The sequence below is a fragment of the Mauremys mutica genome, chromosome 22, assembly GCF_020497125.1.
Source record: "Mauremys mutica isolate MM-2020 ecotype Southern chromosome 22, ASM2049712v1, whole genome shotgun sequence".
NCBI classification, from domain to species: Eukaryota; Metazoa; Chordata; order Testudines; family Geoemydidae; genus Mauremys; species Mauremys mutica.
In genome coordinates, this window is record NC_059093.1 from 14,356,357 (window position 1) to 14,374,418 (window position 18,062).

The 18,062-nt window shown below is 45.1% G+C and overlaps 1 protein-coding gene across 1 annotated transcript in view; it reads right to left on the reverse strand.

Moving 5' to 3' along the window:
- Positions 1–18,062, reverse strand: part of KCNJ5 (potassium inwardly rectifying channel subfamily J member 5) — an 87,929-nt gene that overhangs the window by 26,608 nt on the left and 43,259 nt on the right. The window contains exons 4-5 of the mRNA XM_044996921.1: positions 14,045–14,216; positions 3,281–4,227 (exon numbers count right to left, since the gene is read on the reverse strand). Coding sequence (XP_044852856.1) covers positions 3,281–4,220 — 940 coding nt within the window. The 5' untranslated portion in view covers positions 4,221–4,227; positions 14,045–14,216. The remainder of the gene's footprint in view (positions 1–3,280; positions 4,228–14,044; positions 14,217–18,062) is intronic.

Sequence of the window (18,062 nt, forward strand, 5' to 3'; positions counted from 1 at the left end):
ATTTGAGTATTCCCAACACAATTATGGTAACAGGCATCTCTGGGGGCCGCAGAAGTGGCTCTTGAATGCCACCAGGGAGGGAGGGGCGAATTTCATAGAAGTTAGGTTTTCTACCCCTAGCTCCCTTAAACTTGGAAGCTAAAGCACCAAGTGGTATGGTGAAGGTTGTTTTAAGAGTCGGGAATAACTGCACTCCATTCAACATCACCAGTAAGGCATGATAGTAACACTGGGGCAAGGAGAGAAACTTTGCAGGGGACTCAGGTTAAGTTAAAAAGCCCTCTCTGGCATTTCAGAGTCCATCTGTACAGGGCTAACCCTTCCCCCAAACTCATCCCAGTCACCAGCCTCAGGCCTCTCCTGTGGCTTAACCCCTTAAACACCAAAAGGCTGATCTTCCTATAAACACACAATATTAGCAGTGGCTCTTCTGCCTCCAGAAGGCTTGGTCCTTGCTTCTAGATAACAATGCCTTCCTCTCTCCTGATATTAGGCCAACCACACTCTAAGGCCCTGAACTTACCAAGGCTCAGGTGCATCTCTGCTTCCCAGCCTCATTGAGCCAACTCTGAATTTCCCAGCTGGGACTTAATTCCTAACCCCCCCATGCTGCTGGCTGGGTAATGCCCCCATACAGGCTACACTGAGGACAGACATGGCTGCAGATACCCTATTCCAGGGAGCATTGAAAGATCTGCCCTGCCCTTCACAAACACTTTAATACTCAGAGCACCCCTGGGGTGGGGTAGGCAGGCATGTCCCCCATCTGATACTGGATCCCAGAAAGGTTACTTTATGGACCAAAGGTTATACCGAGAGTCAGCAGAACAGCCAGATATAGAAACCTGGGCTTGGAAGCCTCCAGCAGAAGAATGCCAAGACTCAAACCCAGGTCTCTTAAAACCCAGTTCACCACTCTAACTATTAGGCCATGGTGCCAAACACTCAGTTAAGAAGAGAGTGTTGGGTAGAGGACCCCAGATGCTCTCCTCCAGCTCCCTCTGGATGGGAGATGAAGATGGGCCTTTAGCGAAACACTTCAGAATGTTGAAAGTCCAAGTTTGCTTTGACAAAGCACACGGGAGTTCTTCTCCCCCTACTGGGTCCCCCTTCCATGCTTAGTGTGATGCCAGCTATTAAGGTGAGGTAGGAAGAAAATGATCTGGAGACAACTGTTATGCAGTATTGTAGTTGTGTCGGTCCCAGGATGTTAGCGAAACAAGGTGGGTGAAACGACGTCTTTTACTGGACCCACTTCTGTTGGTGAGAGAGACTACCTTACACAGAGCACTCCACAAAGAATGTGCCCTAGCAAACGGGTGCGTGTATATTTAATGTTGCATAGGGAATCATCAGGAACAGATGTTACAGAAGCCAACAAGTAGTCACTTCCTGTGTCCCAGGGAGTTCAGACTCTTTCCAGCCCCTGTGATCTAAAAGGACTGCATCTGCCTTCTCATACTTGCTGGAAAGTGAGACAGGGATTTAAAGACACAGAATAATTTCATGTTGTGCTACAAATACTTTTGCATTCCAGTTTTGGGAAGAAATGGCCAGGAACACCTATCCATGGGAGGACACTGGGACTCAATTGATTGACACTGAGTGACACCCGATGACACTGCATGACACTTGTCTGTTTTCTGTCTCACTGCACCCTCTTCAAACTCCCCTTGAGAAAGTCAGCGCTGCTTTTAGCTGCAGATTTGGCACCACACATCCATGTGCAATGAGGCTTTGGCGTGGAAAGAAAGCTCAGCCAGCCATATCTCTCCCATCCTATCTGTTACATAGTGCTGTTCTGTGCTGTTTAACGGCTGCTACATTCCACCTAGAGGTGGTTGTACTGTAGTAGGGGGGAAATGACCTGTACATACTCTCTCTCTGATCCTCATTGAGATGTATTTTCTGCATAATTGTAAAGAGGTTTGTGAAGAAATCAAGTATCTTTTATCACATACCTATAATGTATCATGAGATATACTACATACATGCAAATAAAGTAAATACAAATTAATATTCATTATGAGTGCCATTTTAGACTACTGACCCTCAATCCAGACGGAAAAAGACCCATGAAGTCAAAAGATGAGGTCCCCAACCAAACCCTCAGCTCCAAAACAGGCTGAACATGGGAGTGTTCAAAATCAGGACTTTGTGGCTGTTGGGCCCCCTCTCTAATTAGGTCACGTCTCGCTAGCGCAGAGTTGATGGTTTCCTATAGCGTATTCCCCTGTGCTTTGCTCAGTCTGGTTTAAAATGACCCAGGCAACAAACCTCCCACCAGTTCCCTTGGGAGACTATTCCAGACTAGAACATAATAATCCCCATTTAACTCCAGCTCTGCACCTGTTGTTCCAACACACCTAATGATTATGCTTGACACACACAAGAAAGCTGCTATGCTTCTGAGATGTTTAGTTTAACCCAGCTGGTGAAAATGTAAAGTGTAACAAATATCTACCCTTCTCATCCTCCATCAGAGTGGTGACTGACGGTAGAGGGATCATCACTGAACAGTAACACTATAGACCTAAAATAGCTCAGTCATAGCCTATTTTAAAAACAGGATAGAACTGTGACAACAGTTGGGGTTGAACCCAGGACTTACAGAACTAAATGCCTCAGTCACAACTACTTGAGCTAAAACATAAGAACAGCCATACTGGTTAGAGCAAAGGTCCACATAGCCCAGTATCCTGTCTTCCAATGCTGGCCAATGCCAGGTGCCCCAGAGGGAATGAACAGAAGAGGTAATCATCAAGTGATCCATCCCCTATTGCCCATTCCCGGCTTCTGGCTAATGGCTTCCAGCAGAAGAATGTCAGGAATCAAACCCAGGTCTCTTAAAAAAATCAGTCCATCACCCTAACTACTAGACCACCGTACCTACTACACAGTTAAGAAGAGAATGTTGGGTAGAGGGCCACAGGAGCTCTCCTTTAGCTCCCTCTGCGTGGGAGCCAGAGATGGCCTTTTAGCCAAACACTTCGGAACACTGAAAGTCCAGGTTTGCTTTGAGTTGTGGACAAAGTACATGGGCATTCTTACTTCTCCCCAAACTGGGTCCCCCTCCAATGCTTAGTGTAATGTCACACAGAACCCCCTCTTGTATTTAGAAGCTGTATAAGACTCATCTCACTTATATGGACCAGCCCCTGGGAGGAGCAGGGGACAAAGACCCATATTCTTAGCCTAGGTGTCATTGGCAAATGTTGACATTTTAATGCCAGCTGCATTGTCTTTTTGCTCTGTGCTGGTTATTTTTGGCAAAGCTTACCTGTTGCTTCGACCATTCCTTCCAAGATGACCACAATTTCAAACTCCTCCTTCTCCAGTTGGGCACGGGACATCTCCCAGAAGGGGCTCTTCTCATTGATTTCGTGTGAGATGATGAGTGGTGAAACCAGGAATAGCCTGTCGTCCCCCGTATCAAAGCCCACATTGATGTCCGTTTGGTTCAAGGGGATAAATTCCCCTTCTTTGGTCTGTTTGGACTTGATCAACTTGGCTCTAATGGAAGCCTCAACAATGTGGGAATTCCGGAGGTCCCCGACCCGGAACATTAGACAGAGCTTCTCATCCCTGATAGAAATCACTGCATTGTTGGAAAACATGAGGGTCTCGGCCCTTTTCTTTGGTTGGCTGATTTTGACAAACATGCACCCTACCATGAACGCATTGACAATGGAGCCTAGAATAGCCTGAATCAGGAGCAGTATGATGCCCTCGGGGCACTTTTCAGTGATAACCCTGTAGCCGTACCCAATTGTGGTCTCAGTCTCAATGGAAAACAGAAACGCGGAGACAAATCCACTGAGATTTTCAACACAGGGGATCCAGTTCTCATCTTCAAGATGGTCCAGATCTCCCCGGATGTAGGCAATAAGCCACCAAATGAACCCAAAAAACAACCATGTGACAGTATAAACCATGGTAAAAACAAGGAGGTTAAAGCGCCACTTGAGGTCCACCAGAGTAGTGAAGAGGTCGCTAAGGTACCGGTAGGTTTCATGGACATTTCCATGGTGCACATTGCACTTGCCACTCTTCTCCATGTAACGCTGGCGCGGCTTCTTGATTTCTGCTGCCAGGAGACGGGTTCGGTCAGTGGCGATAGGGACATAGTCCCGCGGCTGTCTGGGAAACTTCTTGGGATCCATGGGTGTGACTCCAATTTCCATGTCCTGGTTCATGAAGATCCTAGAATCTCCAGCCATAGTTGGGCTAGGGCAGGGTAAAAGGAAACAACATTTAAGACATCAGGAAAATAGCATTGCCAAACCAGTGCTCCTGTCAGATTACACAAAGGGGTGATAGCACATTGTGCAACATTGACACCATATTGAAAAACTTTGTCTCCTAATCATAGAATGCTGGGCACAAGTACATCCTGCATTAGAAGAGCTTTTTGGTAGGGCCATTCCCTTCTTCTGGTATTTTTTATGCCTCTTTTAAGGTTAAATAATGATAAGTAATTATTTAACACCTTTATCATTACCTAACTTATAGAGAACGCTCACAGAGTGAAGCAGGAGTGGTGAACTACTTGCTTTGAATGGCCCCGTTCCCTTGGTAGTAAGTTTGCACGTACCTTGTTACTGATTTGCGTCAATACTTTTAATAAAAGCTCTTTAGGCTTCTTTTATGTAAGGCAGGGAGGGATGAGAAGTGAAGACAATTTGGACATTTTCCAAAGGGACTAGTGATTTATGGTGCCTCAATTTTGGGGGGGTCAACTTAAGAGACCTTGAAGGGGCTGGTTTACAGAAAGTGCCGAACGCCAACCCTCGGCAAAGCAGACGTCCTTGAAAGCAAGTCAAGTTAGGTACCCAAAATCACTAGTCACTTTTGAAAATCTAGATTCTTAGATCTCTTCTAAAAGGCCCATGGTCTTTGTCAAAATCTTTTCTTGACTAATTATAAATGGATGATGATGTGAGCACCCGTCACTCCTGTCAGGTTACAATGTAAAATCATCTTCACCGAACATTAAAATTATAAAGTAGATATTGCTTTCTTTAATGGAAACTATTTCTTCTATTGAAAATCAAGAATTCCATCTTCAAACTCAGGGAAGAGAAAGTGTTTCCTGTGCAGAGCTGCCTAAGGAAGCCTTCAGTATATCAAAGAGAAAGAGTAGCAACGTTCTCCATGATATGCGCTCTCTGCAGCGTCCTTAGCAAATCTTATTAAAACCTAACCAAATCTATTACAGTTCTATCTTTAATCTTCTTATGCATCTGCGAATGGGAAGAGGTACAGAGATACAATTAAGAGTGTCTTGGGAAAGACAAAGCTTAAGGCTGAGCAAAGTGGTTTCAGTTTTTCAATATAAAAAAGTGGATGGGAAGGCAGCAGAAAGACAAATAAACGAGGCAGCAAATTTCTGCTTCCACTGTATTGCAGCCAGTTCTTCAATTCCCAGCAGGGAATTTCTTACACCCCTTGTATCAAAGCTACGTAAATCAACCAAAATCAGCATTTCCAAAAAAGCAGCCAGAGGTTATTGATGGAGCCATGTCTACTGATTCACTACAGCATGGGTGCCAGTGCTTGACCAGTCACCTGAGTCAGGATAGCAACCTGCCTTTGTAGTTAGAGCAAGAGACTGAGAGTCTAGACCTGGGTTCTAGTCCCACTGACAGCAAGTTGGCTCCCTCAGCAGAGTTCTTCCTATACGGGAGAAGGAGGCACATGAAAGGGAGATGTTACTGCCACCAAGTGTCCCCCTCTGCAAAGGGGTAGAAGATAAATACTCTTATTGCAGCTATAGCCAGTCAGCAGCTGGACCCAACTTCTCCTCTGCCATCATTTACCAAACTCTCCTTCCCTCCCAGCACTGAAGCATCAGAATACCCAGCATTTCATAGCCTGCCTGGTGACAGCCCCCGAGTGCAGGGATTGATATGACCTTTGGGGGGGGGGGGGAAAGCTGTGGTGTGAGTGAGATGGGAGCAGTAGGGGGTTGGCAGCTGATAGGGACAAGGGAGAAATAGTGTTTTGACTTTCTGTTCTGGAGGGAGGGGGACTGGGTAGTGATGACTGGTGGCAGAGTGAGCTATGTAGCTATTAGCCTAATGTTTTCTGTGTACTGCCTCTTTAACTCTCTTGCAATGTCAGGTCTGATTCTCTGCCGCCTTGCATAATGCGTGTCCCTTGATATCTGTGCCCAGTGTGGGTGTCAGAATAGCAGGGTCCATTTACCCTCCCCTTGTAAATGCCAGTGCCAGGTGCACGTCTGTGGAGAATCTGCATAGAAACAGAGGTTCAGTGCAGCGGAGATAGGTGCAGAGGAAACACACTGGATAGAGACTTTCCCTTTATTCTTTCTTTGCTTGCCCTCTTTTTTTTTATTCATCTAAAAACCTAATTATTGAAATTCACAGGTTCTAGTTGCTTGAGGGGTGTGGAAAGGAAAAAAAAGTGTCCATATTTGTAGGCAAATTTGTGCATGATTTCAGTCAAAAAAGAATCTGTACTAAAGACAATACTTTTAGTTGTTAAAGGTATGTGAAGTGAAATTCTGCTGTCAGTGACACTGAAAGAGAGCACAGTATAGTCCAAGACTCACAGATATGAGTGATCAGATTCTATACAATGCAAGACAGGAAAAGATCAAAACCTGGTAAGAAATCAAAAATCCCTGCAACCCTGTCTCATGAAAAACAGCCTGGAGAGACTAGCTGTTAATGAAAGGACATTGAAACCTGCCATAAGCAAAAGCACCCAGGGGACTGGCAAAAACTGGTTGCTAAGACAGCTGGTCTTTAACTACAGGTCAAGTGAAATTGTTCGGGAAATCTTGGGGATACTTAAAACAGAGCCCTCAAAGCAGAAGTGTTGCCTGTTGCAGGTGAACTGTACTGCCCATTTCATTGTAATTAGAATTTGTCCTAATATTTAATCTTCATTTCCTCAGTTGCAGTTTAAGTCTCTTCTAGCTGAGTGATACAAGTAATCGATCACAGTCCTCTTCATGTAGAAGATTAATTCCTCTTCTTAAAGGAAGAAGCATGATCTAGCAGTTAGAGCACAGGGTTAGGAGTCAAGAGACCAACCTGGGTTCTATTCCTGACTCTGGCTCAGTTCCCATCTGTAAAATGGGGGATTAATGCTACTTCTATTTATAAAACTAGGCAAATATAATTGTAAGTCTTGTAGGGAACCTCCCCTGACCACAGAGGTTTGAAATTGCCCATTTGTCGACAAAACATATAGCAAAAAGGGAGAACGGTACAGATGTAAGTTTGAATTCCTCCTTTATTCCACAGACATAACTACCCTCACCATGCACACACATCCCCCCTGGTTAATGGTAATTGAGTGCAAGCGGGCAAGGGAGAATTAGCCTTCAGTTTGTGAAGCACTGCTCTCTCTCTAGGAGTAGATTCAGTCCCAGGTACCACTATGTTTCACTGGCACTTACTGACCTTGGTTAAACAAGGCCAGGGTAATAAAAATGTCACTTTCGTACAAAGCCACATGCTCCTTTTAGACAGGCTGCCGAAGCTGCTGCAAAAGGAGATGAGAGTCGGTGCATTATCAGTTCAGCAAAGAGGCCTTTTATCAGGCTTCTCAGTATCGCTCAGCTTTTGCACAGATGCCAGACTTGAGGAGAGGAGGGGGCACTAAGGGAAAGGATCTTAGATTTGCTGAAATAAAATGAGATGGATTTTAGCTGAACTTCAGAGGGCATCATTTTTCCATGGCTGCTTCCATACAGAGTCGATGTACCTCTTGCACCCCCCGAAACAAACACCCCCAAAAAGTCAAAAGCGGATTTCTGTTTTCTTAGCAGGGTTAATTTTTTGTGTGTGTAAAGACTTAATGTCAAATTCAGATTTCATTAATGGCAATGGGGATTTCATCATTAACTTCAATAGGGCCAGGTTTTGACATTTTTCTTGGAGGGGAAGGATGGTTAAGGCAAAAAGAGTCAGGACTCAGGAGAGCTAGGTTCAATTTTTACCTCTGCCAGAGGCTTCCTACGTGACCTTGGTTAAATCACTTAATCTCTTTGTGCCTCAGTTCCCTCTTTATAAAGTGGGGATTATACCTCTTCCTTTCTTCCACCCTTTCTTCTGTCTTCGCAGTTGGACTCATAACCTTTCGGGACTGTTCCTTACTGGGTGTTTGTACAGTGCTAGCATGGTGGGATCTTAATCATGGCTGGTGCCTTTAGGCACTGTGGGAATTATTTGTATAATATTAGTATTTATTATTTATTATTATTATTATTAATAATCTGGCAATGTATTGTGTGAGAATCCAGAGAATCATAAAAACAGAAGGAAAATCTAAACAAATCCCTTTTCTCACCTTATTACAATGGTAAGCCAAATTGGTTTTTCCTTAACAGAAACACATCATTCAAAACTTTCCACAGCCATGTGAACCGTCTGTCCACTAAGAATAAGATGTTTATATTTATAAAACTACCACCCCTTAGGGAGCAGAACTGCCAATCTCTGTTCCAGAGGGGTTTGGAATAGTGGGCTGGGGAGCTGCAATGTAGATCAGGACTGAGACGCACTGGTAGCTGCGTGGGAGCTGAGGGCTGGTTCTGCAAGTTTGGATTGACATGCATTAGCAGAGCCGTGTGGAGCCCCAGACTGGAATGTCAAGGGGTTCTGCAGGTCAGGACTGTGGTGTACCAGCAGAGCTGTGTGGATGCTGCACCTGTCTCCGCTATGCCTCTTTCTAAATTCGATCACTTCAAAGCTGTAGAAGCTAGGCAGCACAATAACAATACAGGAATGGAGTCTGAGAGAGAGGCCAGGGCAGAGGGACAAGCAGCCAGTCAGGTACAGTAATAGATTGCTGGATAAACACTCTGATAGAATGATTATTACTGAAAGAGCTGTTCTTTTGCTGCCCCTCTGCCTGTGCCACATCAAATGCAGCCATAGCCCTCAATCCATAGACCCCACTGAGATGCAGAGTCCCTTCTTGTTACATCACAGCCATCGAATTAAAGTACCTGACTGAAGGAGGCCCATAGAGGTGGATCCCTATCATCAGGAACAGATAACAGACAGATTTGCAGGCAAATGGATTGAAACAGAAGAGTTCAGAGAAGGCAAACTGAGCAGAAGCCAGGGTGGAATGGAGGAATGCCATTAGGGAGGGATGGCCCTTGCAAATCTATTGGGTAGTGGATGCATGCTAGAGAGATGATTATTGCCAAATGGGGCTTTATTTCCCTGAAAGAAGGTAGCTTTCCATTTACTTATTTCATTTATTGCCTGTACTTCATGAGGGTGAATCTGTCTGTGGCACCTAAGTGAAAGTACATGGGAGAAACAGACTGACCTGACCGACCTTGGGCAAATCAATCCTTTTCCCTATGCTTCCATTTCCCTATCTGTAAAATGGAGCTAATGAGACCTGCTTCCTTTGTACAGTGCTTTGAGATCTATGGATGAAAAATACTGTGTAAGAGTACTGTGTTATTAATAGACAAGGCAAAACATTGAAGAAAAAAACATATAGGAGGGAAACTGACAGCACTTCAGTGATAAACATGCGGTTCAAAGCATAGAAGCTGAATTACCTTCTCTCTCTCTCCTCTCCCGCCCAATAATTCCTTTTCAAAGTGTAATCTCACCCAGCACCAAAGTATCAAGGTTCCTTTCATTTCCTCTGAGTTTTCATTAGCTTGGCAGGATCACTTTTCTAACACATTGACAAAACTGAGTGCCGACTTACAATGAAATTCCTCTGGGGCTGCAGGAGAGACCTACCCACGGAAACAAAAAGGGGGCTGATTGAGGATTAGTTGGCCAGCTACCAAAGGAAGTGAGATGGCTTTGCTGCTTGTTACAGAGCCAGGTTGATGACTGCTTGTCTGCTCAGAGTTTGTTATGCTTAGGAATATTGTAACACAGGCTGTTCGGGCTTTCAGAAAATGGGTGGTAAGGAAATTTCTCTGGGCAGAAAGTTGGCAGAATATGGGGAGAGACAAGGTTTATGGGTAGTTACACTTCTTTGTCGGAATGCTTCCTGTCTGTCTAGCCCTTGCCCAACACTGGATGATCAGCATGCTAATATTCCAGAGCTCTTTTGTCCTCAGTCAGGTTCCAATATGGCCCCGTTGCCATAGTGTTTGAGCACCTCACCATTTCAAAGCATTTATCCTCCCAATACCCCTGTGAGGCTGGGAAATGCTATACATCTCATTTGACAGAGGGGGAACTGAGGCACAGAGAAGCTAAAGGACTTGCCCAAGGTCACACAGGAGGCCTGTGTCAGAGCAAGGACTTGAACCCAGGACTCCCAAATTTGAGGGTAGTGCCTTGAACACTGGCCCTCTCTCCTTTCCTTCCACTAAATAAAAGCCCCACAGTTTCTTGTATGGCTGAAAAGTGTTTTGAAAAATCAAGGCAACATCTCCTGTACCTCATGGAGAAGGGACCTCTCTCCTGTGCTGAGTCAGGACCACATAAACCTAGACCATCCCTGACAGGTGTTTGTCCAACCTGTTCTTAGAAACCTCCAGATGATGCAGATTCTGCAACCTCCCTTGGAAGCCTATTCCAGAGCTTAACTACCCTGAGAGTTAGAAAGCTTTCTCTAATATCTAACCTAAATCCCCTTTGCTGCAGATTAAGCCCATTACTCCTTGTCCTACCTTCAGTGAACATGAAGAACAATTGATCACATAACTTCAGCTGATCATATATTATCTTCATACAGAATGCCCAATGGATTTCAGTGTTGTACAAATACAGCTCTAGCTAATGATCTGTATTCACACCATCTTCTGCAACGAGCCCCTTGGCTCTCACCTGCAAGCAGGGTCAGGACTGATTGGTCTTGGTATGGGAGAGCAAGGGAATTCCAAGTGCACATGGTCACGGAAATTGCCCACGTTGCCATGGGAAGCAGTGTTGATTGTTGAATAGGTGACGCTTACTCTTAAGTCAATACTGAACCAACGTCCCAGATGGCTAAAATGGAGGCACAGAATGCCTGGCCCAAGACCAAACAGTGATTCAATGGCAGAAAGGTTTTCTGAACTATCCTATATAGAATTGAATTGAGTTATTCTCTTACTATAGACAACTTTAGTTGCTCAATGAAACTTGTAATCATTTTCTATGAAACCCTACAGATTTTTGGAGTAATTTCTATAGAGCTTTCTACAGCATCTCATACCCACTAAATTAGATAGGTCTGTTTCACCAGAACTGCTTCAGAAAATTTTACACCAATAATGGCCTCTGCCTAATTAGACTAGGGGCCCAATCCGCAGCTGATGTAAACAGTTGCAGCTCCATCAGCTTTAACGGAGTCAAGCCCATTCACACCAGCAGAGAATCTGACCATTGTTCTTCTATGAGGCAGAACAAATTAACATCTGATTTTGATTGCTAGGGGTTAAAAATTCTGTTTTTACTGATAGCTTTTTGAAAAATGGAATAAACTAAAAAAATAAAATCTGTTATTTTATTTCTATTTATGCCAGCTTTGTGGAGAGTAGGAGGGGGCTGTGAATGCATTTTTCCAGCAGGAATTAAAGCATGAAAAATCATATGTAAAATACAAACTTGTGGGTGTATTACAAATATACTGAGGTTACTCTAATAAAAATACAGCGAAAGGAGCTAACATTTTAATGAAAAACAAAATAATTGTATTTTTTACAAAAGATAGAGACTGGGAAATGCTTTCTGAGCTGTTCTAATGACCCTGCAAGCAGCCTGTGAATTAACAGAGCGAGTGCTGTTTTATATAAAATAATGACCGGAGAGCATGTCGTTACCATAATATAAAGACCAGGGAGTGTATATTGCCTGGTATAATGACTGGCTCAGTGGGAGTGTAAATATTGCAAGGGGTGGATGGGGGAATGTAATTAATACAAAATAGCTAAGTGGAGAGTGTGAATAAAACACTGTATGATGAGGGATGTATGCATAAGCTGATGTTCAGAAATCCTTAACTGACTCTCTAATATTCAGTTGATGATTGGCTCCCCATAAACCAAACCTGAAAATAAGCCTATTTGATCCAGCGTTATTCCAAGGAAGTGGCTCTCCCCAGGGATGGGCTCTCCCTGGAGCAGCTCCGCTTCCCATATACTTGTCCCACTATCTACTTCTGGGAATGCCTGTTGCCCTTCTGATGTCTTTGGGGGGCTGCTTTGGCAGTGCCAATGCCCATCTCCCAGCTCATCATGAGTTACTGACCATCATTCTGTTACTGGCAGTTCATGTTCTCTGGATGCCCCAAGAGAGAACCGGGTTAAGGAGTTCCCCTACCCAGGCTATGGGGAAACCCAGGCCAAAGGGCACAAATACTTCTGCTGTTGAGCACATATATTATTCAATTCTCCCATCCCCAATAGTAATCAAGAGTCATTATATAATCCTGCACCTGATTGGAAAACGGACAATAATATGACCGCTGCTTAGCACTTCTACAGTACCTTCCTTCTGAGGACTTCAGAGATGAACTGGCTAAGCAATGCCTCCACCCCACCCCCCCAGTGAGATAGGATGGTATTGTTATCCCCGTTTCACAGAGGGGGAAACCGAGGCACAGACAGTTGACGTGACCTGTCCAAGGTTACATAGCTGGTTAAGTGTCAAGGTGCAGATGGGACCCAGGTTTCACTGCAAATATCTAGGTGGCTCTTTAAATCAACAGGAAGGGGCTGTCTCTAACGTTAAAAGGTTCAGAGATTTGGCTTGGATCAGCACTTAGAATCCTGCCTGCTTCTCTGGACTCTTCAAAGCTACTGGGGCTGTGCAACTGGGCTGGAAGACTTCTGAGACTGGGATCACTGATGGAATTCAGGGCGAGGGGGAGGAGAATTGAGCCCCAGAAGTTAGACAGCCTGCCCCGCTTCTAGACACGCTTATCTGAATGACACGAAACTTACTTGGATCCTCCCTAGCTGTCTGGACGGGCCAATTCATGGTGGAGAGCTAGTGCCAAGATCCAATTTCACTTCTCCCCACCCTCAAGCTTATTCCGCTACAGTCCTAGCACAAAATAATTTCCTTATCTAGGGCGCAGGCTCCGTTTGCTAGCAGGATTTCAGAGCTGGGAAGCCAGATTGTCAGCTCTTTAGGGGAAGGACCATCCTTTTGTTCTGTGTATGTACAGCACCTAGCACAATGGGGTCCTGGTTTATAACCAGGGTCCCTAGGAGCTCCAGTAATACAAATATTGAATAATAATACTAATTAACTAACCCAGTAAAGGCCAGCTCAGACCCTGGCCCCTGATGTCTCACCCTGGGTCAACCCCAAACAAATCAAGCTGGCTCTGACTGCTGATCACTCAGTCCTGTGATTAGCCCTAAGACATGATTCTGCTGGGAACCGGCTCAGAAGTGTTAGAGCTTTGCCGGTTCCCAGGCGGCTCATGACACTCAGTTCACCAAGGAGTGAAAAATAGATGGAATAAAAGTTAGGACGTTAGGTCAGTCCAGCATGCTGGAAAACAGCCAAGCCGGAGGAGTCAGAGTGCCCTGGGCAATCACCTCAGACAGCCAACAAACAGGCCACCCTGATATGTGGCATAGTCACATACGTCCACAGAACCAACTGGGATTCCCCAGGCACTAAACAGCCTCATGCACTTTAACAACAACAACAACAAAGCAGAGGCTAAACTCCAGCTGCTCTTTGAACCCCAAATGAAACAGTAAATGCCCTAAATTTACAGTTTAACCTTTAACCCCAGGTGCAAACTCAGAGTCGCTCCATTGGCTCCCAGGGCTGGGCAGTTCCTCTCTCTCTGGTCCTTATACAATGCCTCACAATTTACTCTCACAACACCCTTGTCAAAGCTGACAATGGCGTGTCCAAGATCAGAATCCGGCTCCCATCTTCCCCAATAGTCCCCTGGCAGCGAGACAGCACCTATTTACCTGTTGTCTCCCTCATGCGGCTGGGTAGAGCATCCTTGTGCTTAGCTGACCTAGGAACCGGTCCACTGAAGTCCTCCTGCCTTCTGGGCAGCAGCCAGAGAAGAGAGAGAGAGAGAGAGAGAGAGAGATGGGAAGCAAACAAACAATAGCGTAACTTACTTGCTAACAATGGCGCTGCATCAGTCTTGCTCCTTCATGCTTTTGGGGGACCCGGTGGAGACAGAACTGGGAGGAAGGTAAAAACAGTCGCTGGAAGGGTGTCCGGTCCATGCCATCACCAGAGCATTAGGGTCTTCTTATCCCAGGCTCTTCCCTCCCTACCGCCTCCTTCCTGGCATTACAGAACATTTATGTTGTGCTGTGGATTTAAGTGCACACGTCCTCTGCCCCTAGCCATCCCAGGCCTTTGCTGGCTCTGACAGAGATGCCATGGTTCCCCAGACCACGGTGCTACTTTTGCCCGTTAAATCTCCCTCCCTTGCCTGCTCCCTCTCTCTGGCTGTGTGTAGTACAAATGAATTCTCCGAGTAATAAAGCTACTTAAAGGGCCGGGGAAGGGAGGAGGGAGAGGAGCTGTGCACATGTGATCAGGAGCATCATCTGTTCTGAATGAACAGGAAAGGGAAAGGTGGCTGAGAGTGAAAGCAGCGAGGGGAGGGAGGGGTTTGGGCCACGTCTTTGCACAGAATAGGCCAGTCTGGGGAGGGGCTGGGGGAAATAAGAGGCTCCTTCATTTCCTTGGCAAAATGCAAAGGATATTGTGCTCCCCTATCAACTGCATGGTCTTTGCTCTCCCTGCTAATTCTGTGCGTGTCTGCGACCCAATGCATCTGCATCACTCCTCTCTGTCTGCAAGGTTCTGAGCTCCCCCGTTTCCTGTGCCCTCCTCTGTTGTGATTTTTCTTTTTTTTTTAAATCATGCAAACAAAGGCAGATCTTAAAAGTGAAGGGCAGGGGAAATGCAGTAGCTGGAGCGCTGCACAGCTATCAGAGAACTCGTGGGTGTTGATCAGCACTGTGAAAAGCATAGTGGGTTTCTCTTCTGGGATGGATCAAGGAGCGCAAAGGGGAAGGAGGCAGAGGGAGAGAGTGATTTCTCTGGAGCTTGTCTTTTGCATGTCAACTATCAGATTATTGCACAAGGAGTCACCCTGCAGCGGGGGTTCCCTCTGGCCAGCTGGACCAAGAGGCACGTTCCCCATGCTCCCCCTGGCCTGCCTGCTTCCTTGGCTTTGATTTGTATAGCCTTCATTTGAGAATATCATGAGCAGTCCCACTAAGTTTAATAGGAGATTTTATCTTCTGGCAAGCAAATGTCAGGCCCGTTGCAGGTGTCCGACTGAGGCCTGGAGACTGAAGGGTAGCCACAGAACAAGTCATGCCAGCACAAGCTTCCCCATTGTGCTCCTCAATCCTGGCCCCAGAGCCCCACTTCATTTTTTCAGTCCTGGGCTCACATGCTTCTCTCTAAACGCATCTCCTGCCTGAGCTTCTGCACTCACTGTTATTCCAGTCATTCTATCCCCACATAGCCCTGCAGCACCCCTTGTGCTGCTTTCGCACCGAACTTGCAAACTCCCCTGAGCAAAACCAGGGATTTTCTCCAGTGGAAAGTCAGTTCATGTCACCACGTTTGCAGCAATGAATAAAAGTTGCGCTGCTCCCTTCCGCCCCATGCCCAACTTCCCTTTTTTTCCCTGCAGAATTGTTGAGGCAGGATGGAAAAGCATTTTGCTCTGTTTGCAAACCTCCCAAACCTTGGCCATTGTTTGTTGGTTTTGCCAGCAGTGAGAATTTTGTGTGGGCGTGTGCTACTGCTGCTTGCCAGAGCTTAGCTGCTGGGCAACTGGCTCTCAGTCTCCCAGTCCACGTGGACACATTTCCCTTGTGCTGTTTAACTCCTCTTTGTTGCTGCCAAATGTCAGTGGGCACCAGAAAAAAGCGCTCCCTCATCCAAAGTGTAAATGTCACGTGCAGTAATCCCAGTTTCAATGGCATCATAAGGAAAGATGTGGGCCTAGACAGTCTTGATGTGAAGAACATGCCCAGGAGATATTACCTCTGGAAGAAAATGCTGATCTCTTGTTTTCTAGCAGGTGAGACCCGCAGAGACTAAAGGCCAAATTCACATGTGATTATAAGTCAGTCTACAGGGAGCTCAGGATGGAGCAAAATAGACTTTCCCTGACACTCAGATGCAGTAGGCCAACTTGAGACATGTGCTGAGTTGTAAGCTACACATTAGCAAGTGGGTGTGAGTCTAAGGGAGTTGCGTAGGAGTCTAAGCTGGTTAAAGGCCCAGGGAAAGTATAAGATGGTGCAAGGTAAGAATCGCCATCCTACTTTCAGTTACACCTTCTTATATCTTGTATGTAAGTTATACCAGCTGAAACTCCCTTACACCTTGGTAACAGCTAGTAAGTGGTCTAAGAGAAACAAACAGTGGAAGGGCAGGTGCATTTATTTATAAATCAATCCTGAATTTGGCCCCGGTCAGACATTCTCCAACAAATGTTTTTCCTTTGGAAATTGCCAATTCCTTAAAAGCAGAACATTTTGCAGAAGTATGTTGATTTTAACAACATTTCATTTAGGAAAAATCCCGGAATGTAATGTTCCCATTTTCTGTTTTGAAACAACCTTTGGTTTCAATTGCTTAAAATTTTGTATTTTATATAAAACAACATAAAAAGTCAAAGTTGAAATGAAACATTTCAGTTTTACCAAAATGGAACAGTTTGATTGATTCAAAATGATTCCCCCCCAGAATTTCAGTTTGTGGGAAATTTCAATATTTGTTTGTGTTGTTTCAGACCAATTTTTTTGTGGAAGTTTTGGAATTTCTTGCAAAATGGAAAATCCTGCTGTAGTGTGCAATGCATAAACACCCTTCTTATTCAACCCACAGTCAGCCTGGAATACTATCAGTTTTGAAACTTCAAGAAGTGTTGGCCACACTAATTAATAGGAAATACTCGCAGCTTTAAATAAAGCTCAGTAAAACATGGATCAGCGGTAAACTCACTTTGTTTCCAGCTTTGTTACCAATGTTTTAGGACCAGTAAAAGTGAAAGAATGTTACATTTTGCATTTCACAGCACTTAGACAATGAGACTAGTCAGCTGCACCTCTTGGTTTTCATGCACTAGGCCAGTGTTGTGATGTCTGGGATGCAAACACTGCAGAGGACTCTTTAAATCCATGCACCACCTATAGCAAAGCTGTTTCCAGAGAGGTTTGAAAAGCACTGTTAATGAAAATTCTCTGGTTATTATTAGGCTAGAAGTTAGAACTCCCACCTGTTAGAAAACAAGAGATCGGCTGTCCCTTCTGAGATTTAACATCTGCTGGGCATGTTCTGCACAGCAAGACCTCCTTTTACCATCTAGGTTCATGTCTTTCCTTATGATGCCATCAAAAATGGGATGCATGAAGGTTATTAGCTTACAGAAACCTTTGTTTGGGGCCTAAATTATCTGATTACCGCATTTAGAGTCAAACTTAGCCTATTGGAAAAAATGCTGAGCAACGATACCTAATTTGACATGTTTGGGAGACATCAAAAACTGGATTAAAAGAAGTGGGCCCAGGTATTTGAGAAGCAACTATGAAATGATTCCTAGGGAGACCTACCCACACCGTTCAGTTTAGGAGAGGCTTTGGTTTAAAGCAAATGGAGCGGATACTTTGGGGCATTCACCTCTGTAAACATCGGCCTCCTTTGATGGCATCTGCCTTCAGATTATTAACATAGTCCACAGCTTCTGGATATATAAAGTGCCACAGGTGTGAAATGTCTTTCTCTCATCTACAGCTAGCACGAGGACACTGCCCCCTCCTGTCTGATTCAGACTGCTGCCTGGAGGTGGCAAGTGTGCGAATCGCCATGGCTCGTCGCCGAAATGCTCTGTAGAGGCTGCCCACTTTTATTACAATTAGTGTAGACCACAGTAACCCATCCACACAGCAACATAGGCCATGGAGAACCCATCTGCCCAGCGCTCCACTCTCTGCACTGACTTACCATTCAATACATAGCTGAATTCAAGGTATCAACCGTTACCTTCAAAATCCCTCCATCAGACTGGTTCAAGTTCCAGTACCTGAGCATTGCCCTGCATGATCATAACCTCCCCACCCTCTCCATGGCAGCTACATTGAATTGGAACCATCAGCC